The 24,956-nt window shown below is 33.5% G+C and overlaps 1 protein-coding gene across 3 annotated transcripts in view; it reads left to right on the top strand.

The window, feature by feature from the left end:
* The first annotated feature begins 2,523 nt into the window (after positions 1 to 2,523).
* LOC133203768 (plexin-A4-like) overlaps positions 2,524 to 24,956 on the top strand; it is a 56,452-nt gene continuing 34,019 nt past the window's right edge. For 2 of the 3 annotated variants that reach the window (XM_061339556.1, XM_061339555.1), the window contains exons 1-9: positions 2,524 to 2,585; positions 10,167 to 10,313; positions 11,620 to 11,685; positions 12,811 to 13,886; positions 19,906 to 20,085; positions 20,933 to 21,055; positions 21,556 to 21,656; positions 22,193 to 22,340; positions 23,560 to 23,728. In XM_061339556.1, the coding sequence (XP_061195540.1) occupies positions 12,846 to 13,886; positions 19,906 to 20,085; positions 20,933 to 21,055; positions 21,556 to 21,656; positions 22,193 to 22,340; positions 23,560 to 23,728 (1,762 nt within the window). In that variant the 5' untranslated portion in view covers positions 2,524 to 2,585; positions 10,167 to 10,313; positions 11,620 to 11,685; positions 12,811 to 12,845. The remainder of the gene's footprint in view (positions 2,586 to 10,166; positions 10,314 to 11,619; positions 11,686 to 12,810; positions 13,887 to 19,905; positions 20,086 to 20,932; positions 21,056 to 21,555; positions 21,657 to 22,192; positions 22,341 to 23,559; positions 23,729 to 24,956) is intronic. The other variant, XM_061339557.1, reaches the window with a different exon arrangement.

Raw genomic sequence — 24,956 nt, 5'->3', positions numbered from 1 at the left:
GATTCCTGAACACCCCCCCCCCCCACGCCCCCGAGGCCTGAGGGACGGGGCTAAAACCATCAAAATTATTGCAATATTTAAAAATCGTCTTCTTTACTCTTGGAAATCAAGCAGTTGAACTGTTGCCATGGTTGTAATAAGCACTGAGACCTCTAATAAAGTTTTAAAATTCATGGCCCTAGGGTCAAGGGCTATGGAGTAAGGATGGGGCTCTAATGATCATATTGAAAATGCATAAATTCTTCAAAAATTTTCTCCCCCCCCCCCCCCCCCCCGTATATTTAACAGATAAATTAAGTGCCTGCATGGTTATGATGAGCAATGATGCCTTTTTCAAAATCTTGAAATTTGTGACCCCAGGGTCAGGAGTTGGGGGGGGGGCTCTAATGATTATATAGTGTAAAAGCATTATTTCGTTGAAAATCTTCCTCTCTGTTCCTGGGCATTAAGCAAACAAACTAAGTATATATATGTAGTTATGATAAACAAGGGTGCCTCTTCCAAATTGGGAATTTCATGGCCCCTGGGGAGGGGGCTCTGGTGTTGCGGTGGGACTCTAATGATTATATAGTGAAAATGCATTAATTCTTTGAAATTCCTCTTCTTTGCTCGTGGGTATTAAAGAAAAAAATGTAAGTACATGGTTATGATAAGCAAGGATGCCTCCTCCAAAATTGTTAATTTCACATCCCCTGGGTCAGGGGTTCTTGAGTAGGGGGTGGCTATATGAATTTTATAGTGAAAATGTATTATTTCTTTGAAAATGTTCATCTCTGCTCTTGGGTAGTAAATAAAAAATGCATGGTTATGATCAGCAAGGAAGCCTCTTCCAAAATTATGAATTCCATAGCCCCAGGATCGGGTTTCTGGGTTTCAGGGCTCTATGGGTTATGTGAAAATGATATGCATTAATTCTTTGAATTTCTCTGTTTTGGGGTATTTAGCAAATAAACAAAGTCCATGGCAATGATGAGCAAGGGTGCTTCTTTCAAAATTGTGAATTTCTTGGCCGCTGGGTAAGAGGTTCTGGTGTTAGGGTAGGCCATATAGATCAGATAGTGAAATGCATAAATTCATTATAAAGCGACAGTACGGCTGCAAAACGTGTGTTTTCCGGTCAAATTTACCCAATATATCATTAAGAAATGAGGTATAAAGTTGATGTCAACAGTTTGAGAAACATGAATATTCTCTCCTCAAACAAAATTAACGTAATTAGAATCTGCCGGAAATCAAAGGGTCGTACAAACCGGAGCAATCTGTTTATTTGCACCACGTGAATGACACGTGCCTAAACTGTATAGTTTACAATTATAATGGAATATGAGGTGAAAGCAATTGTCACAAGCGAAATATAACTTTTCCGATAAATTATTTATCGTGAACTTTTTAATCTGCGTTCAGACGAATTTTAAAGAATTAAAAGTACAAATATTGACGTTTTTTGTATTGGAGTTCGAGGAGAGAAAATCATGAAATCATGGGATATCGCGGCAAAACGTCAAAAATATTTTCAGGACATCTACATTAAAATTTGCACTATAAATGGCAATAATATTTATATATCATAGTTGTTAATTTTACACTGCTTTTTTCTTTGAAATGGTCCTATCCGGACACCATAGGGTCAGGGATTTAGTGTTAGGAAGAGGCTGTGTTGAATCTATAGTAAAAAAAAAAAAAACATTATTTCTCTGAAAATCTTCTGGTTTGCTCATTAGCAAACAAAGTAATAAGTTGTAATAAGCAAAGGTATTTTTATCACATTGGGCTGAAATTCTGGACCACTTGGTCAATTGTTGGTCCTGGGCAGCACTCTATTAATTTGTATTCTACTGGGAGAAGTTATTTCCCTTTGCTATTCACTTATGATATAATCACTGTTAACGATGTAATTGAAAGGTCAATTGAATAAGAGATTTATACAAGAATTTTATAATATATCATATAAAACTCACTTTCATGGTTTTAAAGGATCGGGTAGACTTCTGAATAAAAGATTAATAAAAATGAGACAAAATACTTTATCTTTATACATTATATGTTATTCAAAGATAAAGAGATGTCAGGGGGGAATAAGTTTGACTCAAGCACTATTGTTTTGTTTAGTTTTCATGGTGATGTAGTACACATAAGTAAATATATTTACTTTAAGAAATATGTTATGAAATACTACAGATTAATTGTTTCGTTGATCACTGATCATCCTCTTTCACTTGCTCTTGGGCAATATAGTTTCATCTATCTGTTTATTTCCTTTACAGTGGTGTGTTATACCCAGGTGACCATTATGGCCCTTGGGCCTCTTGTTGCTCGTCAACAGCCAAGAAAGATAACTCGTAATGCTGCATCATTACAATCTGAAATAAATGTGAAAATATTTAAATTAAATCACAGAAACATCCCCGATGAAGTGTTTCAGGGAATAAAAAAGAAATCACGTAAGTAAACGGTGCTTGACACCTTCATCAAATTATTCATGTTCTGTGACGGCCATCCGACTATTGCGTTTATTAGAGAAACCGGAAACTGTGTGGTAATAAAACTTTTTGCCGGGATTGCCTTTGTTCGCGCTAAAGTTAAAGGTAAGTGTCAGATGAACACAGATAAATTATTGTTTACATTGAAATAATAAGTCTATAAGCATGTCAATTTGTTCCACAAAGAAAATACCAATAATGTAAATTTTATTATGAACAATGCTCCCGAAACATTAGTCATTATGCAAACACCTGAAAACAGCTAAGTTGCCAAAATATTCTAACACTAACGTTAGTGTATCTTTTTCAATCATGATGAAATTATTGGTGAGCGACTGTCTAAACCAAAGTACTGTTATAAAGCAGACAACAAGAAGAGCTCAGTTATAACTGAGCTGAAAGCGTAGCAGGTTTGGATTTAGCAGCATTTCTGGTCTGATCCTCCCCCCCCCCCCCATCCCCAAACTGTTTGTACAGAAACATTCCTTGGAGAATGTAGACTTAAAGTAAGGGAGTAAATATACAATACGTCTCTTAAGTTGTATTGTGATTTTTACTCCTTTATTTTTGATAAAAAATATATTAGTTTTTGGAGCAGGAGGAATGTCATCTTCACATCATCACAATGTCAGGGATCCTGAGTCAACATGTTGCAGCGTAAAAAAGTCTTATAAATCATTTTAATGCAGAAATTTAGAAAAAAAAAAACTGAATGTTTTATAACCCATTTCGAAGTGTTTGTCTCACTGTCGTTACAAAATACACTTCAAATTCAAACTTTTTAACGACTGTAAAACCAACATATTAAAATAAAATTGCCTGTGTATTTTGTAATAATTGTTCATTTTGTAATAATTATCTAAGATGTGCTGCCTCGTTATTTACTACAATTCTATCATTATTGATCAATTTTAATTCAAAACATTTAAATATAATCTTTGGTGATTGAAATTCCTAACCTTTTCACAGAATTATAAGAAAAACTGCCTGCCCGATACATATTGGAAGTTATTTTTTCAATACGATGCATTCTTGGATACCGGTACGTATCGATATATTGACACAGCCCTAGTTAGAGAACAATCAGAATTGGAGGTTCACTTCTCTGTGTTTATATCTAAACATTTTCTACTTGATAATGATTTGACCATAGACTGTGCAAATATACCAGACTTCATAAAGAGTTGAAGAGATGGAAGGCATTCTCAAAGATTAAGGCAAATAAGCATCCATTGGTGATGGGGATTCTGTCTGCATGGGAAGTGGTTCCTCTTTAGAGGAAATTATAAATATTAAATAATCAGGCCTTTAAGTGGCTTCTAAAATTTAGGTGCCAGCTGGCGCCTTATCAAAAAAATTTAGTCGCCAATACAAATTTTTAGTCGCCAGGCAATTTTTTTAAGGCACCAAAAGTTAATATAATCAATATAGGGAACAATGACATGACTAAGAAAACACATGTCAATTGCTTAAAATAATTTCCTCTTCTTATAAATTTCTTTTCGCTTTTTCAGAAAAATTGTTCAAAATTTCCGGAATCCGATGATTGCCAAGTCAATTTAAAATAGTCTCCAATTTGGCGACTTATGGAAAATTTTTAGACGCCAATCAAAAATTTTAGGCACCATGGCGACTAAATTGGTCGCCAATTAGAGCCCTGAGAATGAAAATTTAAAAAATTTCTTCAATCTCAAAGACCACTCCAATAAAAAAGACCTGCAAACTTGAGTGAAAACTTCCTTAGGCCAAAATAAAATTATTGTTTGTTTGGAATTGTTTTCCGCCTCATTGAAATGACCCCTCCTGGAAATTTTTTTGACCAAAAATAAGATTTTTTTTATTCAGTCAATTCTTGGCTGTTATCACATGCACCACCGTAACACTTACTTAGTGTCAGATTCTAGGTAAAAACTGGGTTCTTTGTTGATGGGAGATACCTTTGCAAATAGTAATAAATAATATCAACAGTACTTAATTTACCTTCAATTTTGAAAAAAAAAGTCCCCCCCTCGCTCCTTAGTCTGAAATCCCCAACGCAGCAACTCTAAACAAACTTTTTTTTTAAAGATGGCCTTACTGAATGTACATACAAATTTGTTATAAATCTTATATGGTCCATGCCCCATGGAACTAGAGAGGAGCCATAGTTTCACAATGGAATGTCAAATGTGTAGAGGTTTTAAAATATGCATATCTCACCAATATATTATATATTAAATACATAATAAGAAAAATACTATAAATGGGCATCCCCTTTTAGAGAAAATTTAAGTTTGCCTGTTCAAATCCAGGTTTTTTGGGGTAAGAGTGAGGCAACAACAGGGTTTCAAAATTTAAAAGTATAATTATATATAACTATGAATTTCTGCAAATATATCAAGACTACAGTTATTTAAGTTTGACTTCATATCTAAATATTATTATAATTGTAAATAAAATTGCTAAAATAATGGCATTGACAATTTGTCTTTTAGGGCTGGGATGATACAACTTTTTCTACATCGATATGTATCATGATATTTGAGTCATGATACAATATGTATCACAATATGTTGATTGAGAATTGGTTATAAAATGTCTTTTTTGTATTGAAATGAACAAAACATTTCTTCACAAATATGAATAATTTTTCAAAGAAGTTGTATACCAATTGTAAAAGAAAATAATTTTACACAAGTGATGTTAATTATTATGTATTATGTATTTCATATTTATATTAATATTTAGCATATTTATATTATATTATATTTAACCCAAAATGTTAAGTTAACAAAGAAAAACATATAAGTTAGAATTTTTTGGCGATAGTTCGGTATTTCTTCATATGTATTGATATATATGCGTATCATCCTCACATTGAATTGATATTATCGATATCTCGATGTATTGTTCCAGCCCTATTGTCTTTCATGTCTGATTCCTGAAAATCTTTAAACTTGTAAACTTTTTGGTAATGTAGCCAAATCCATGTCAGGAATTTTAATATAGAAACTGTCATTTAAAAAATATATGAATTCTGGCAGAGCACCTGTGTTAATGGTCTGATTTTGTATTGATTTAGCCTAGAACCAATGAGTCAAAGCTCTGCTGGTGAAACGGAGGTGACTCACCTCAGAGGACCAGGAAACAATTGATTTAACTCATTATTTCTGTCATAACTCTGCCACTATCTGCATACTGGGAAGTCTGTTTTAGGGGTAGGTACGAAATGTAGACCTCTAAGTTTTCCTTAATAACCCTGTGTTAATAATTTATTCAATTTTTTCCCCTTCAGTAATTTAAAAAATATGTATAAAAATTTAATTTTAGAGATGGGGTATGGCTGACTTCAAATGTTCTCTTGTATGTTTATGTAGAAAAAGCAAAGTTCTTTGTAATAATTGATATAAAAAAAAAATAATCAGATATTGATACATTGTAAATTTACAATGTATGTATCAGATTGCATCCTTTAGGTAGTTAACTAGGTCAGATGTTTTTTTTTATTTGTCAAGTAGCCAGCCAAGAAACATTGGGCATGATTCAATACCATGCTTACTAAACAAGAGAAGTAAATTTCTATACTTTCAGGTAAATTATGTCATATCTATAAATGTATGTAGATTACTGGCTTGGTGCTAAGTAGTAATCAATGAAAGGTTGAAGGTTTAAATTCCAATGTAGACAGATTATTAGCTCACCTGATCCAAAGTCTGTTTGATGGGTGTGCCACTGAAGTTGATAGTTTTTGATATACATGTATTCATTTGGTATCATAATGCAATACTTTCAATCTGCTTGTTTCTACAGGGGTTAGGTCTGTCAGGGTTGCAAATAACACTTAAAGGCAGAGATTTTAAGCACTGCCTTCCAAAATACCTGGTCTGTGTACCCCTGTCAATCAAGTGCATTAAGGTACATCATTGGGTGCTAGAACTTGATTGACATTTACTTACTCGTCCCTGTGTATACCCTGTACACATTGTTTGACACTCATGGTGACCTTCAAATTAACATTTGATCCTTTGATATTTACCACACATGGTATAAACAATTCAGAGAAGCTGTATTACTATAGAATATTTAGCATGATAATATTTATACACATCTTTAGTATTTAATGCCCTGTTCACACGGAGAGTTTAATTCGCAGTAAATTAATGCGAAGTAAAATGATTCGAATTAAACTAATGCGAATTAAATTACGTTCACACGACAGCCAATGCGAAGTAAACTAATGCGAATTATAATTTTATTTCTACAACAAGGCTATTCAGTGAGGCTATTATGACGTCATTTACAAATAACGTCATATTGTGCAGAGCAGATACATTTGACATAATGTCATAGTGTCTGTACACATTTTAGTGATTAACATAATTTTCCTTTGTTCTTCACTCAAAAATAGCTCAAGTACCTATATTTGACCATCGGCATGTGACCTGTGACTTAATTCTGCCCTTACGCATGCGTCAAAATTTAATTCGAATTAGCTTTGCTTAGCGTTCACACGGAGCTGATGCGAAGTAATTTAATGCGCAGTAAACTAATTCGAATTAAACTAATTCGCATTAAATTCTCCGTGTGAACGCGGATCAAATTTAATTCGCAGTAACTTACGTTTAATTCGAATTAAACTCTCCGTGTGAACAGGGCATAAAATAATTATGATATTCTTTATGATAATATATATCAAAATTTGATATAACTTTTTTTTTCAAAGCTCAACAAATATTATGATAATTAATTTTTTTTTAATGAGTGGGGATGCTTTGACACACATTCAATTACAATTAATAAAAATTATTTAGATTAAACTTTATTTACAACTTTTTATTTCTAACTTAAAATCATCTCAAAATCCCAACATAGGTAAAGTTTGACTTCTTAGGTACTCCACTGTGTATTAAATCACTTCCTGTGTATAGGGATTAGGAGACAGACGACCTCAGGTAGTTTGCTAGCCCTCAAGGCATTCACACCTGTACAAAATAAGCCCCTCCCTCACCTGGAATTTACCACCCGGTAAAAAATCTCTGCCTTTAAAACTTTAGGGGTCATGTGGGCCCTTAAATTCACAAGTTTTACTAGTCCACATTGATATTTTGGGGCCCACAATTTTCTGTTCACTTAGTTTAAAAAAAAAATCGATCTTTTCTTTTAATCAGAGAAAAATACTTTTCTGTTCAATGTCCTTCATTTCAATTTTTCCACTTTTCCATTCCATTTTTCAGCACCACTTGTATGAAATTTCATGTTTTCATTCACTTCAAGACATGTATTTTGAATTATATGTTTCTATTGTAAAATTATAGAGAGCGTGCTTTACTGACTTATAAAGTTCATAACATGAAATATTTTTATACCCACGATAGTATATGGAACGTTTTATCATTAAGATAATTGTGTGGTGAGAGCTTGTCCCACAGCACAGTTTGATTATTCTAATACTACCATGGTTGCAGCCAAAAATCAGGAGGAAAATAAATGAATATAAAGCTACGAATTGTAAATAATATACAGTTTGCAACTGTGTGCATCTTGATAGGAGATGGACAAAAACCTAATACTGTTTGATACATAAAAGAAAAATGTAATAAATGTTGAAGGAATTTTCATTCTTTTAAGGAAGAGTATCATCGATACAACTCTGGGTCTTGAAAATGTTTTATAGGAAGAAAACAGTTGAAATGAAAGTGCATTCAATAGTGGAACTAAACCATGATCAAGAACTAAACCATGATGAAGTTCCGGAAAAGGTTCGATAAAATTCTTTCTCGGCATGTGGGCAGTAACATGCTCAAGAGTTGGTCGCCCACAGGCAAAATTACTCGTGTAACAGGAAAGGAGAAAATGTATGGCTGGACCGGGAATCAAACCCGGGACCCCTGCATCACTAGTCAGGTGCTCTACTTAATGAGCTACTCAGGCTGATATCCACAGCCCAAACCATTACACTCGCATGAATTTGCGAGTGGGCGAGTGGTTATTTGCAAACCAGTGGCTGTTACACTGAGAAAATTACACAGTGATGGTTTTCTTTTGGGGAAATTGAGAATATCAACATTTATTTAAAAAAAATAAAATAAAAAATAATCACACTTCTGTTATCATGTGTATTATTATAAACAGTTACTCTATCAATCTGGAAAATTACAGCATGCATTGGAGAAAAAATACCTATAAATTTGAATGGGGAATGCATTGGTCCATTCAGTTCCTTCAATGTAATACACTGTGTAAGAGTAAGTGAGTCCTGCAATGCAGTAACTAATTGTGAGATTTTCTTGCTGAAGAGGAAGATTTGGGGTATGCATTTGCATTATTGATTACAATTTCATGTATTTGATTATGACATGAATGAGTTTTTAAGTTACTGTTCTGCATCAGATATTAAAAAAATACTTGTGTTTTTTGTAGATTTTTCTACAATGGAGTTTCTTTCTACAGCCAGTAACTGTACATAAAATTGTTCAGAAAGATTGATTATATTGCTGAAATATTGAATATCATCACTGATTGGATATAGTTTAAGTCAGTGCAGGGTATTGTTACTCATGATTTATATATCTGTTATAAAATCTACAAGTTAGTATATTAATTTTAATATTTCATGACTATTTCATGACTAAATGTGTTTCTCTGTAACATTTACTGGTGCTAGATGGTGGAAAAATGTGTTCACAATGAGATGACTCATGTTCATTTCCATACCTTGCTCACCCTAATAATTCCACATCAGAGGAACTCTGCAGTCTAGTGCACTGCTTGAAAGCAGGCAATTTTTTTCTTTTGTGAATGCAGTGGTAGTTTTATATTGATTGGTGCAGCTGATGCAAATAAAATTCCTGGTTTTCTTTGATATTTAATTTCCTGGAGGAAAAAAAAAGTTAATATGGGAATTTTCAAAATATAGATCCAAAGAACAGATTGTTAAAACATTGATTTTTTTAATATTTGTCAAATATGTCAATGATACAAAAATATGTAAATTTCTGAATTACAAAATACACTGTATCATGGATATTCTGTCTTAGTTCCCTCATGCAACAACAAAATATTTCTGAATTCAAGAAAAATAGTATTTTCACGATATAAAGAATGTCCTGTATCACTGGGTGGGGAAAGGGTGTTTTACATTTTATTTTTCTTTCCTTTGTTTCTCTTCGAATACACAATAAAAAAAAATTCTAATAACAAATTGCTTAGTTATTGAGGAAGTAAATCTTTGAATATTGCATTATAACATTGGTGATGCATGTGGGATTTTCACATCATGCAGAAATGTTCGATTGCTGAGACTGTGAGTGCTCTGCATAATTGCTGGTATTAATTGGTATAATCTCAAAGTAAAATTATATCATGCCAGAAGCTAATTCCCTCAGTGATCACAAGGAGGAAAGAGTTTTACTGCATTTTCTGAAGAATACTTTTTTTCTGCAGTTAAATTTCTGATTATATTGAAGATTAATCTGATGATGAAAGAATCTAAAAATATGTTCTTGTCTTAGTTATAAGCATGATAAGCCTCAAGGTTGTAAGAATTATCCCCATCCCCAGAGTACACAAAGATTTCAGGAAGGCCCGTGCCTGCTCCTTTGTTTGATGTTTTGTGTTTAAGACTGCATGTTTAACATGTCTACTGAGGGTCGTATGTGTGTTTAGTTTATGTACAAATAACCTGGATATAATTGGGTTTTCTTGCAGACATTAAATCCTATGCAGCCAGGGATTTTACAAGCAGAGGAATGTTAATGTGGACTCTTATGTAAAGCTCTGTAGACAGCTGTTTAAAGAAAAAAACCCATTATAGATTTAACTGGGTACTTGTTTACATGGAGGAAGATTAATAAGGTAGGCATCTTACAAGAGTTAAATTCTCTCTCTCTCTTTTTCTTCCTCCATCCCTCCCTCATTCTCTCTCTCTCTCTCTCTCTCTCTCTCTCTCTCTCTCTCTCTCTCGTAGATACTTAATGAAGAATTATAATGTGTGTTATAATGGGTGGAATCTGACTGAGTCCATTAAGTTAAGAAGGATAAACTGACTCGAGAGATATTCAGAAATAATCATTCTGTCAGATAAATTTTTGTAGTAATGAATTGCAATGCTGCTTTGTTTGATAAATTCAATTATAGTTTGTCAGATAAAAAGTTTGGAAATCGATAATCAATTCAGGAGCACCAACAACAATGGAATCAAGGGGCCCCTATCTGCCTGTTTCAATTAATAGATGATGTCAATTTACAGGGAAATGACACAATGTCGAACTGTTTTATAAGTGCATTGTACCGAAGATACTGGATAAAGAGATATTGTCACATAAACTACAAAAAAATGTGATTTCATTCAGTCAACCTTACATTAAAGTGATTCAGAGCTTCATTAAAATTAATTCATAAAATCATTGGAAATGGTAATGAAGATATAGTTGAATCAATTATTGAAGTTTAATAGTCTTTAGGAATATCTTGTAAAATAAATTTGTCTTTAGTCACTAAGAAAGGCACATTCAGTTAGCCAATATCATCAAAGTCATTGCTTTGATCCACTCCCATTCTGACATTACCTAAAAAAAATTTTTGAAAATTTAAATCTTTTTTAATTCATTGAATGTGTCATATAGAATTAAAAGCAAAGCAAAGAATGTAAATTTGGAATATTTATTATTGAAACTGAGTCTGTGTAAAAGAGTGTTTAATGAAGAAATGACTGAAATCGCTATTAGGTTTGATTTTTATGCTATACAGAAATGATTAATGGAGGCATCATCAATACTCTGCTAAAGGTTGTGATTTGCTTTGTACAGCTGTACAGAATGGGTTCTTACAAAGGCACAAAAGAAGAACATTCTACAGTAGACGATAAAATTATGATAAAATAAAAGACGTTAACATGCGGTTAGCATTTGTGAAGAGAGCAATAGATGTGTCGATTTTGATACAGAAGGCAGGCCATCTTTTTGAAGCGATGGCTTTGTAAGGGGAGTGTTAAAGTGGTGCTAGGCCTGGTGCTTGTGAGAAAATAATTCTCATCCTTTTGTCTAATTGTGGAGAGAAAAAAGTTGACTTGTATTGTTAATTTAATCAATAGTACAGAAAAAGGACATTACCAATTTCTCTGATATAGCACTCGTAAAAAATCCTATTTGTATTTTCACAGGAGTGCATATTGTGTTGAAACCTTTGGATATACATCTGCAGATGTGTGCATTCACTAGCTGATCTGGTAAGATGGCTTTATTCTGTTGTGTATTTGTTTAACACTTTATTTCTTGTTGTTCCTTAGGCTACAACATCTTTATAATCTCTTGGCTGCATGCAGTCTCTGTACCTGAGATCATGGTTGATAGTCTATTAGCTATTTCATGGAATTATTATGTTCACAGACTTTAAGTTGAATAAATTAAAGGATATTGTGCTTGAATGTAATGCTTAGGAAGAGAGATAAATACATGGAAAATTTGAATTTATGATAATTATGTATATTGTTGAAATACATGAGCTCCTTTTAATAACTTGGGGAAAGGTGTTCTTAAGAATATCAAAGTAGACCTTAACGATTAAAAAAACTGAAATATGATTGATAAAGGTTGATGATGAATAAAAAAGACTATTTAATTAAGAAGCTGTTAGTTGAAAAAAATTGCGAGAAGTTTATTGCATAATTATGCTAGACGGTCTGCTCACAAAAGCGTCATTCTGGTGTATATTTTTATTAGTATAGATAGATTATATGGAACAATAATATCTTGTCTTGCTTGTAAATACCAAATACCTATTTATCGAAAATAAGGTGCTGCAAGAGTTTAGTAATATACAATAAATAAAAATCAATTTGATAATTAATTAATTCCACTCATAAATTTAAAAAATTGAAAAGAATGTAGATTCCTTTGATTTTTCTAATCCAGATGAAATTATTCTATACATCATGGCACATGCAGGCCACTGAAAGTTTTAATCAACCTGATCTTAAAGTAAAGTGAAAAACTCCCGACTATGGCTCTTGAAAAGTTTTGGAATTTTATAGGCTTTGTAATTATGAATGGAATACCATGTACCTTAGTTCTAAAGTAATAATTTTTAAAAGAAATGCCATTTTCAAGGTTTAATGTTGAAAGTCATGAATTAATTAAGTTGGCATTATATGAATTAATTAAGTTGGCATATAAAGTGATTTGTGAAGAAGAAATATGGAATGGATTTTGAAAAGCCTTTAATTGATTTGAAAGTGTTTGAACCATTTTGTAATCTTGTAGCCATTAACATTTTTAGGGGAATGAATTCAGCTTATTTTTCTGTATTCATATTGTTTGAGAAGATTTTGTTAATGTTTAAAAACTCATTTTAGATTGCAAACAGCAGGTGAGTGCAAGAAGCTCTACCATGGCATCGAAGAGAGTAAACAGTTACCTGAGAAATATAATAACAGTGTTGTGGCTTGTTCATGAAATCACAAGTATGCACATCGAACACACTTTTACTCTCTTCACCAACGATCAATCTGACCCATCATTTGAAAAACCAGTGATCGACATGGAGAATGGCCAAGTCATTCTTGGAGCCAAAAACCGAGTGTATAAACTGTCTCCACAACTCAAACTCCTACAGCAGCATAATATAGGACCACGGGTACCAAAGGGACAAAATAGTTCAGTTAATGTATTTGTGAAAGGTTTAGTATTAAACAAGGAGGACTCTAGTCTCATTATTTGTACCACCATTCCACAAGGTTCATGCCAGGTTGTGTCACTAGACAACATAGTGCAAGTGAAGACACCTTATAATCAATCTGTGGTTTCCAATGACCCTACATCACCCAATGTATTATTTTTAGGACCAGGAATTAACAATCAAACTGCACTCTATGTGGCTAGTTGGTATGGAGTGCAGTACAGCCCCCAGGCCACAAAGTTTCTTACTCAAGCAGTTCCCCTCATCAGCAGTAGAAATCCTCACACATTAGAATTGACAACCTCTCCCTCTGGTGATCAATCCTCTGTGTATACAAGGGAGAGCAATGAAACAGACCCCCATCTTAGATTTATTTACGGATTTTCCTATGGAAATTTTGTGTACTTTATCTCTAGGTACAATGGAAAGGAATCTCGAATCATGCGACTTTGTAAGTCAAATTTGAGTATTGACACTTACGTAGACATACCAGTGGTGTGTGGCAAGAATGATCTCTCTGCTGTGCAGAGTGCCGATTTTCAGGAGAGCAGTGGCGACTTGTATATGGTGTTCAGAAAACTACGAGAACAGGAAAGACATCTAGGATTGGTGTCTAGCGTGATCTGTCGGTATAAAATGTCAGATGTCGAGAGAAAGTTTAATCAGGTTGTGGATGATTGTCATAGAGGCCAGGGTCAACTAGGTCCCCACTACATCCACGAAAAAGTTAGCTGTCCTTCAACTGCTGGAAAGGTAAGGTCAAGGACAGTATGTCAGATTGATGTGCTGTATATAGTCTATTGCTCATTAACTAGTTAGCTAAGTCTGACATCCCTCAGAGTTTAATTATAAAAATGGAAATTTTTGTGAAAGTTTCAAAAATGCTTGTCTTCCTACATATATGGTTTGTACAGTTTGTACGAACTTTATTATTGCCAAAACAAATATTTATAATAAATATTTATAATAATATTATAATTTTCCTCTAAAGCTATCTTCTTTCTATATAGTTTAGAAGATGTACAAAAAAAATCTTGAAACATCCAAGAAGTGGACTTTTTACTGTGAATACATTTGATTTCTTATGATGTGATCACATGACAATGTAAATCAATCGTAAATACATTAAATACACCAATATCTAGAAAATCTATAAATAAGAACATTGGGGGATTTCAATATTGAGATGAAAAAATAGATTGTGTGGTAAACATTAGCAATAAAAAAAAAACATGCATACAATCTGTTTTTAAAAACTTCTGTAAAATATCTTTTTTTGGAGGTACTATCCTATAAATATTTCCAGTCTCAAGATCTTATAGAAACATCTACCTTCAGAAAACCAGAAGAATGCATGCAATAAATGTTTACCGTATTTTGAATGAAAGGACATTTTAAGAAGTATATTGTCATCAATTTTATATACCTGTTTAGTGCTCCAAGTTGCAGCTAAAATGGTCACATTTGCGATCAAAAGATTAATCTTGCGACTAGAAATTGAAACTAATTTGCATTTTCGCAACTGAGAAAATTTGGACCAGCGATTGTCCATTTTTATGATCGGGATCGAGATTACTTTTTTCCAATATTCTGTAACAGTAGAGGAGAAAAATGTGATGGACCAGACCTGGATTCGAACCCTGGCCCCCTGAATCTCCAGTCAGGTGCTCTACCAACTGAGCTATCTGGCCACCAGCGATCAAGGATGTCTGACTGCCACAATTCTCTATCAAGAAAATGTTTGAAGACATTCCTAAAACTTTGTAAAGCATCTCAAAGACTGAGATTACGTAATGTTGTGACAGCATGCTGTAAAGAATGGCTGCTAAATGTAGACTTTTTAAAGCCCGACCTTGTTAAAGGAGCATTTGGTCAATATCAGTATATCATCATGTGTTGGCAATATTAACAGCAACTGTTTAATAGGTTAGGCATAGGCGTTGGAACCGGGGGGGCTGGGGGGGGCTTAGCCCCCCCACTTTTTTTGCAAAGATCGACATAATATAGGCATTGAAAATTGGGACTTACCTTTTTTTCGTTGGTTTAGCCCCCTCCTTTCAATTAGCCACCTCACTTTCAATTTGCTTCCGACGCCTGTGTTAGGTATGTAGTAATAAAGTAGACATGACAAACAGCTGATAAAGTTCTCTCTCAAAGTTTCTACCTGATGCACACATCAGTTTAACTTGTAGCAAATTCATAAGATTTAACTTTAATTCTAGGATAAAATCACTTAATATGTTCTTCTGTGTACAACCATACAGATGATTCTATGTTATAACAGTATTTCATAAGTGATTCCTTCAGCCTAGCAAATTGGTAAGTCACAGTAATAAGTTATCTTTGATTTAAAAAAGACATTATACATACATGTACATATACAAGTGTTTGTTCTTTGCTATACTAAATGTGATATTCATAAGATGCTTTCACCATGGCTAGTGAAATATCTGTTGATGGCAACCAGAAATTCTGAAATGGCAACTAAAAAATTTTGGGTCGCCATTTAGCGACCTGATAGTATGTGACTTGGAGCACTGCTGTTTGAAAATGGTGATATTTTTAATGCTTATGTGGGATTGCTGATATTACACATCCTTAATCATGTTAATGGAAAACTTGTGACCAGCATCATACATGGTAAAGTCATTAGGGGGCCCCTTCTTCAGTACATTGAAAAGGAGATAGGTTTCAGATATATTTATCATGTTTACTGTGTTTATGCTTAGTAGTAATGCTTAGTAGTAATGGGAACTTAAATGTGAGAAAAATGATTTTCAGTGTAAAGATCTCCCTCTTAAAGCTTGAGTTTTAGGGAACAAAAAATTATCCATGGGTTGTCCAATTTGCAGAATGTATCATGTTAAATGCAAGTATTATGCAGTTCATTTGCAGTGGTTATTTATTTACAATGTAGTTTTTTCACTGTACTGTGTTTCTGAAATTAAATGTGAATGTACTTTTTAGCTCACCTCAACGAAGTTGGGGGAGCTTATGTAATACCCTCGGCGTCGGCGTCCCAGGTTAAGGTTTTTGGAGCAGTTTTCTTTTCAAGTACTTCTATGGCCTATATTAGTCAGATATGCATGGAGGATGCTTCTAGTGTGTTTCATTGTACCAGTCAAGGTTTCAGATGCTGCAATTTCAGCTAAAGAATGACCAGGTTAATGTTTTTGGAGCAGGTTAAAGTTTTTGGAGCAGGTCTCATTTCCAAGTAACTATAAGCCCTAAATTGACCAAACTTGCATGGATGATACATCTAAGGATGCACACTACTGAACTTGCTTCGGATGCTGGATCTGACCTACATTTTCCGGATGAGTGACTAGGTTAAGGTTTTTGGAGTAGATCTCATTTCCAAGTAACTATAAGCCCTATATTGACCAAACTTGCATGGATGATACATCTAAGGATGCACACTACTTGACTTGCTTCGGATGCTGGATCTGACCTATATCTTCCGGATGAGTGACCAGGTTAAAGTTTTTGGAGCAGATCTCATTTCCAAGTAACTAAAAGCCCTATATTGACCAAACTTGCATGGATGATACATTTAAGGATGCACACTACTGGACTTGCTTCGGATGCTGGATCTGACCTATATCTTCCGGATGAGTGACCAGGTTAAAGTTTTTGGAGCAGATCTCATTTCCAAGTAACTAAAAGCCCTATATTGACCAAACTTGCATGGATGATACATTTAAGGATGCACACTACTGGACTTGCTTCGGATGGTGGATCTGACCTATATTTTCCGGATGAGTGACCAGGTTAAAGTTTTTGGAGCAGATCCCATTTCCAAGTAACTAAAAGCCCTATATTGACCAAACTTGCATGGATGATACATTTAAGGATGCACACTACTGAACTTGCTTCAGATGCTGAATCTGACCTATATTTTCTGGATGAGTGACCAGGTTAAAGTTTTTGGAGCAGATGTCATTTCCAAGTAACTATAAACCCTATATTGACCAAACTTGCATGGATGATACATCTTAGGATTCACACAACTGGACTTGCTTCAGATGCTGGATCTGACCAATATTTTCCGGATGAGTGACCAGATTAAAGTTTTTGGAGCAGATCTCATTTCCAAGTAACTATAAGGCCTATCTGAACCAAACTTGCATGGATGATGCATCAAGGGACGAACAATCTCAAAACTTCGGATGCTGGATTTGACTAAAATTTTCTGAATGAGTGACTAGTTTTAAGTTTTCAGATAAGTCCACTCCCAAGTAACTGCAAGCCCTATCAGACCAAAATTGCATAAATGTTGCATCTAGGGATGCACACTCCTAGATTATTAGTTTAGTGTGGGACTTTGCCTTACTTAAAGACAACATTCGTTGAGGTGAGCTCTGTAATCTCTGATTACCTATGTTTTCATGATCCACGGATTCCGAATCACAATTTCTGTTCAATCCATGTGTAGAAAATAAAAATTTCTTAAACTGCTTCTATATGCCTTAAATGCATTTTAAGTAAGCTGGGAATTTTCGCGAAAAATTTGTGGCCACATACATAAATTAATACCCCATGGAAAAAAAAAGTACTTCTACAATATTCAGGTTTAATACTTCTGAGAAACAAACCCTTTAGCAAATTGAACAATCACAAATAATATTCAGACAGAAATGTTATAACATTAATATAAATGGACTTCATTTTATTTTTTTTTGCAATAATCAAGGTATATGTACAAATGCAATTTCTATTAAAAATTATATATAATTTTAATAATTGTACATCAAAATCAAGGATTCATAAAACAAATTCTTAATTTAACAGAAGATTTTTTCCCCTCAAAATTTGCATATGAAGGTTTAATTTATAATGCAGACAACAGAGAAAAAGTAAGCTGTGTTTGGTTTTGTTTCTGTTTTTATGCCAAATTTTTTTATAAATGATAAAAGGGAGAATTTAGAGAATTTTTTTGATTAAGGAAATAAAAGAGTAAAACACCCAAAATAAATTTAATTTGAAAGCAAAATTTTGTTAATGTTTTCACCTCTGATCTTAAAGTCCTTTAATGATGCATAAAAACAGAGAGTTGGCTGAGGCAGACACCAGCTGTTAGGGGCAGGTGATATTGGGTAGGCAAACATTGCATGTTTTCTGTTGATGAAGGCTTCCATAAAGACCACTTTCAGTTTATGATAGGCTTTGATTCAGAGCTATCAGAAATAAACTTATCAGACATAATTTCTTTTCAATGTGCTCAAAGGAGGAAGTTGGAAACAGTTGGTGCAGGGCTCTGATTTCTCCTGACATAATGTATGCAATTTCTTATTACCATGACAACCCGGCCCTTACTGTTGGTTTATAGATTAAAGAGAGGCATAAATATATATTATATGTCTTGAGTTGAGGAATGTTTTACCATAAAATTCATAGTTTATGGAAGTGTTTTCCTAGAATTTCTCATAGTATCCTATATGTTTTTAAATTTTCATTGGCTTAGTACAGATATTTTGCACATGTGTAAGATAATAATATGTCATGGCTACAGGAAATCTAGATCTTAAAAACGTGACCTAGTTCCAGGACATATACCCCGGTACTGTAAACTTGGATATTTTACATGTGAATTCCACAAATCAATAGGAGAATATTACACAAGGGGTTTCAGTGATACCAGAAACACATATTGCTAAAACTGAACAAACAAATGTATAGTTGGTCAGGGGAGGGTATTTTGGCAAAGGCTTTCTTACCACATATTTAATTGAAATCTCCCCCCCTCCAACCCCCCCCCCCCCCCCCCCCCCACACACACACACACTTAAATTTTCACTTTTACGGTATACAATAGTAACAGGACAATTACCAGACCTGTTAGGATGGACATTCAAATACTTTTCCTTCATTCTTTGTGTAATACGTCATATTTATGCCTGTCAAAGTGTTAAGTCTCAGCAGATACTTCTGGTTTTCATTTGTTTTTGTTTTTGTTTTTTTTGTTCCAGGTGTGTCGTGTTGCTTAATGAGTTAAAAAAAATTTTTGCTGCTCTATTTTTAAAAAATTAGGCCAGACAGAGGAAATAAAATAGTAAAAAGTCATAAATCTGTCATATTCTGCGTCATATTTTTTTTCCAATGTAAATATTATATCTGTAATTGTTTGCAATGAATGCAAGTCCCAGGAAGTTCTTCAGCCAGCTGGCAACAATAATAATGCAATCATTGTACAAACATCATGATGCATGTGATTTAGAATCTGTCTTCCATACGAAAATTATTCACCAGCAAAGAAATGTCAGCTGAAGTTAACAAAAATGTATCTGAATTTAGAAGAAACATTACACATCTTATTCTCTTTTGAATATATCAAACCATATTAACCACCTAAAGAGTCCATAATTGTTTTATAACATAGTCCAGTATTAAATAAATAAGACAATGGAGCTAGCATGAGGACACCATTTTCAGTAATGAAATTCTGTCTCTGAAAGATTAAAAATTGTTCAGATTCAAGGTATAACATCTGCATCTACCAATTCCGTCTAAATGTTTAGATGATTATCTAGTATTAGGCTTGTGAAATGCTTTTCCTGCTCAATTGCATGACTCGCAGCCATTGTTTACAACATTATTTAAGGTGTCAATTGTTTTTTTATTGAGATTTCAATGCAAAATTCTTCCCAAAAAGGACAAAAAAGACTGCTTTAAAAATATAGGTGAAAATCACCGAGATAAATAATTGCTATTATAGTTCTTTTATTTGAATATAGATTGGTAGCATAAAAGCATGTCTCTGAATATCTTACAGACAGCTGACCCATACTGCTCCAAGGTTCCAGGAGGGTTTGCTTCTATCGGAGGTGTCCAGCCGATTCTGAGAGGAAGCATTATACGACTGAAGAATGTTTACCTGTCTTCTATAACTGTCATTGCTCAAAGGTCCTACACTGCTATCATTGTCAGCTCAGGGGATGGTTTATTACGCAAAGTAAGCTGTATTGTGTAGCCAGCTCATAGACTCAGCTCAAAGCAAAAAAAGAAGTTAAAAATTTATCAGCTTAAAAGTTTTTTTAATGATAAGTTTATGCAATGTAATAAGGGTTGTGTGGCAAGCTCATCAGCTTAAATGTTTTTTTTAATGATAAGTTTTATTGATAAATTTAATATTGTTTTAAGTGCATGTTATCAGTAGTGTGTTTGATAAGTCTGAAACAAATCTATGCAGAAAAATTATTTAAAAGCATAGTAATTAATTTTGTAAAGTCAAAATTCTTGCCCCATTTCCATTGTAAAATTAAAGCTTTCTACTCTCTGCCCCTCCTCCCCCCCCCCCCCCCCCCCCCCCCCCCCATTTAAAAAAAAAAAATATGAAAAGAACTTTGAATTGAAAATGGTAATCTGACATAAATTATTACTTGAAGTGAGTTTTGGAAAAAAAAATCTCTAGTTCTTACTGAGCAAGAAAATTCAACATTCTGTATTGATGTTGACATTGAAATCAGACCTTGTCATCAGTGTGTAGAAAACTGATGCCTCAATCTATTTTATTTTCTCTGAGTCAATAGATATTTGACACATATTTGTATGAGTTTTCATTCCTGGCAGCACCCCTTGAAAATTAGTTAAGTTTTACCCATCTTAGTCCACTATTCAGTAGAATTTTCTTCTATTAGTCTGTAATCTTTTGGTCTGTTTATATCCTTACAAGACCAGTAGTTCCTTAAATATTCTTAAATAAAAAGACTACATAATGATGAAGCTCAGAGAAAAAATGAGTACTTGTGTGGTCCTTTGGTCTCTTATTTATTAAATTTTTTTTTTTTCATATTTTACAGTACATAAAGTCTGGATCCAGCATTACTGAAGTGGATGAACTCGACATTCATGACATAAAAGAGGGCATGTCAATGCCTGTTAGCCCTGATAAAAAGTCAATCTATGTAGTCACTAGGGACAAGGTATTTAAACATTGATAGCTGTCTTAAGTTCCAGCTATTGTCAATTATTTTACAATAATTATAATTGAGTTTTCATGAAATGTCTTCATGTTCTGATGCTAAGTCTCTGTTAATACTATAACCTTATTAAATAAAAATCCCAACTTACTTAATCTTTCTTACCAGGGAATACAAGTTCTCAGATACAAAATTCACACTAATTTACTAATTTCAGCTATGGTATTGATATACTGTAAATGTACTTTTTTCCCACAGGGTCATAATTCCATGGAATCACAATTTGTGTTAAATCTGGATAGAAAATTATGCAGATTTCTTAGATTGCCATTGTATATCTTCATTGTACATAAGAATGCTGTAATAAATTTCTGCAGAAAATTTGTAACTTCTCATATAGCGTTAATTGATCCCATGCAGAAAAAAGTATGTCTGCAGTTTTATGTTTCTGATTATAATGATGACAAAAATACCTGTTGACTTGATTTACATTTCTTTGACAGCTAGTGAAGGTGGGGATTTCTCATTGTGAACAAAGGACTACCTGCCAGAAATGTGTCATGACCTTTGACCCTGTGTGTGGGTGGTGCAACATGGACAACAGGTTTGTGCCAGGGTCTAGAAGTGGAAAATGTTTTAAATTTTGAGACTCCTAATTTTGTGGAGGTTTAATTTCATTATTTTTGTAGTATGAAAAGACCCATGAATTCAAATTTGCCAGGAAATGTTAAAAAATTTTTTAAACTACTGTATCATGTTTGTCTATGTATGTCATCTATGAAATCAAATCTTTATGAACCAATAATTTTTTCTTCAAACCACAAAAATTTATAAAATGATATAGTATACAGTTTTTAACTGTTTTATTATACTATTACTTTAGTAAAATTTAGAGAATTATGGTTAACTGGTGCGGGAATTAGCTATCAAAACAGAGATTAGTTCACCTGACTAATTAATGCACAGCAAAATGGGGAATTAGTCCATTCACAGCAATTTCTAGGAAATTATTTTCATCTAACAATCTAGTTTTATATAGGGAAAAATCAGTAGAGGTATAATAATAAATAATAAAAAAAAAATAGAGAACCTAGTACAAATGTTAAGTGGAGGAAAGAGTTAAGTCCCTTTTCCCTACAGATGCACAGAGAAGGAAGATTGTCAGAGTTCACTAATTGTACCTCCGTGGTTGTCATCAGCTAAACGGGAGAACTGTGCTACGATGTCAGACATACAACCCTCCATCCTCAATTATGAAAATATCAGTAGAAACCAACACCAGCATCAAGTAAGGATTTCATCCTGGGTCCAAGTGATGTAATGATTCACTTAATACATTTATCAATACAGTGCATACTGTGAAGTCAGTCATTTTTGTTGGGGTTTAATTTTTGTTGTTTTTGTGGTATGAAAAGACCCACAAATTTATGTCCCCCACAAAATGTTAAAAGTTCCATACTGCAGTTTTATATGTTTCTCCTTAAACCTTATAATCAAATTTCCCCTCTAACCAGTAATTTTTCCTCAAACCTTGAAAATTCGACCCCACAAAAATTAGTGATTTTAAAGTATGATACTTGATACTTTATAAAGATGACAAAGAAAATGTCTCCACATGGGAGATTGATATTTACTAAGATCTGTCCTGGTTCGACATCCATATGAGCAGCCTTTATTGAACAATCAGATAGATAGTTATTTCTTTTTATGGTTAGACTAAATTTACCAGTCTTTGAAATAGGACATTTTTTAATGCAATTGTTTTAGTTTGTGAAATAATGATATAGGCCTTGCATTTATGATTTTCTACTGTATTTGTGGAGAAGCATATCCATATATTGTTTTGTATATGTAGTGGTTCAAAATATTGAGGGTAAAATCTCTAAAGAAAATGTGGTTAGTACTTTCAGCTTTGACACATCCATGGTATTCGAGATGTGGATGTTCATGCTACTGAAGCTCAACTGTGTATGTTGTCTTATGGTTGGCTAAGACATCTGTACAAGGCTTATTTGTTTATGCTTCTTAAAGCAATATGAACTGCAACTTTGATGTCAGAATTTTTTGTTGCAAAATTGTAATTAACTATTTCAATGACAGGAAAAAAAAAAGTTTATAAACTTCTGTTGTTCATATTTGCGATATAAGAACTATTTATAAGCTTTGGTTGAGGTAGAATTACATTATTGTTGTCCTGCACAATACTGATTCCTTATATAATACATGTACTATATATTCAATTGTACAGAAGTCTTTCTTCTATAACAATTTAATACTGTAAGTCAAATTGATCTAAAAGGTTCAAATTACATAAGAATTTTACCAAAATAGCACATTTTAACAGCAAAATTTTTAAAATTCTCAAAAATGCAGCTCATATTGCTTTAAAACAGTAAATCCTTTTTTTGATAATGAAGATTTTATGACTCTGTGTTGTACATTGTGCTGTAAGATGTTACGTGATGTAATATGAAGAATAAACTAAACATCAATTATCTTTTTTTCAGGTCAGCTTTAAGCTTTCGGATGTCACTCTCACTAGTGGGAGGGGCAACCTTCAGTGTGCCTTTACTGCCATGTCAATCACTGCCCATACTCCCGCTTCACTGGATAATGATGTGATCACATGTCTCTTGCCCAGTAACAAGTCTTTAGGGTTAAAACCAAGGGGTAAGGGTAAGTAAAAAATTTTCCATAATAACATTAAATTCAATACATACTTCTGTTTGAATTACATTTCATAATTAAGTCTTATGTATTTATTAATTTTTGTTTCATTTTTTTCTTTTCACAGTTTTTAATTTGTGAGTATGAAAAATGAGAGTCAGTGCACTAGAGATTCTGCATTAAAGTGCTTGTAATGTCCATATTATCATAATACTCATTAAGAAAATGCACATAATCATATGATAATGCACATGTAAGTTTATTTGATAGTACAATTTGTTTCCAAAGGATTTTGTATTTTACATGTGTATGCTCCCTCTCAATGAGAATAACACTGAACTACACTAAATTACCTTCAGCTGCAGTAAATAACACAGAGCTGCAGTAAATAACCTTCAGCTACAGTAAATAACCTTGAGCTACACTAAATAACTCTGAGCTACAGTAGATAACACTGAGCTACACTAGAGCTACTGTCAATAAAACTGAGCTACTGTCAATAACACTGAGCTACAGTCAATAACACTGAGCTACAGTCAGTAACACTGAGCTACAGTCAATAACACTGAGCTACACTAAATAACACTGAGCAGCTACAGTAAATAACATTGAGCTACGGTCAATAACACTGAGCTACAGTAGATAACACTGATCTACTCTAAATAACACTGAGCTACACTAAATAGCACTGAGCTGCTACAGTAAATAACACTGAGCTACAGTCAGTAACACTGAGCTACAGTAAATAATACTGAGCTACAGTAAATAACACTGAGCTTCATTCAATTACACTGAGCTACAGTCAATAACACTGAGCTTCAGTCAATAACGCTGAGCTACAGTCAATAACACTGAGCTACAGTAAATAACACTGATCTACTCTAAATAACACTGAGCTACACTAAATAGCACTGAGCTGCTACAGTAAACAACACTGAGCTACAGTCAATAACATTGAGCTACAGTCAATAACACTGAGCTATACTAAATAACACTGAGCTACACTAAATAACACTGGACTTACTAAATAAACTGAGCTATTTACTAATTCTCCAGTATTGATAATGCAAGTTGTCATAGTCTTACCTACTAGACTTATGATGTGATGAAGCTAACACAGAATGCCTGTCCCAAAAACTGCAAATGTGGTACAATTGTCTCTCTTTCTCATCCCTTTTTGAGAGATATTACTAATGAGTTATCTTGTGGTCAGCACATTGGGCTGAAGCATAGAAAT

The sequence above is a fragment of the Saccostrea echinata genome, unplaced genomic scaffold (assembly GCF_033153115.1).
Source record: "Saccostrea echinata isolate AGI-Se365-2 ecotype Australia unplaced genomic scaffold, CSIRO_AGI_Sech_v1 ptg000051l, whole genome shotgun sequence".
NCBI lineage: Eukaryota > Metazoa > Mollusca > Bivalvia > Ostreida > Ostreidae > Saccostrea > Saccostrea echinata.
This window is presented reverse-complemented; position numbering and strand designations above follow the sequence as displayed.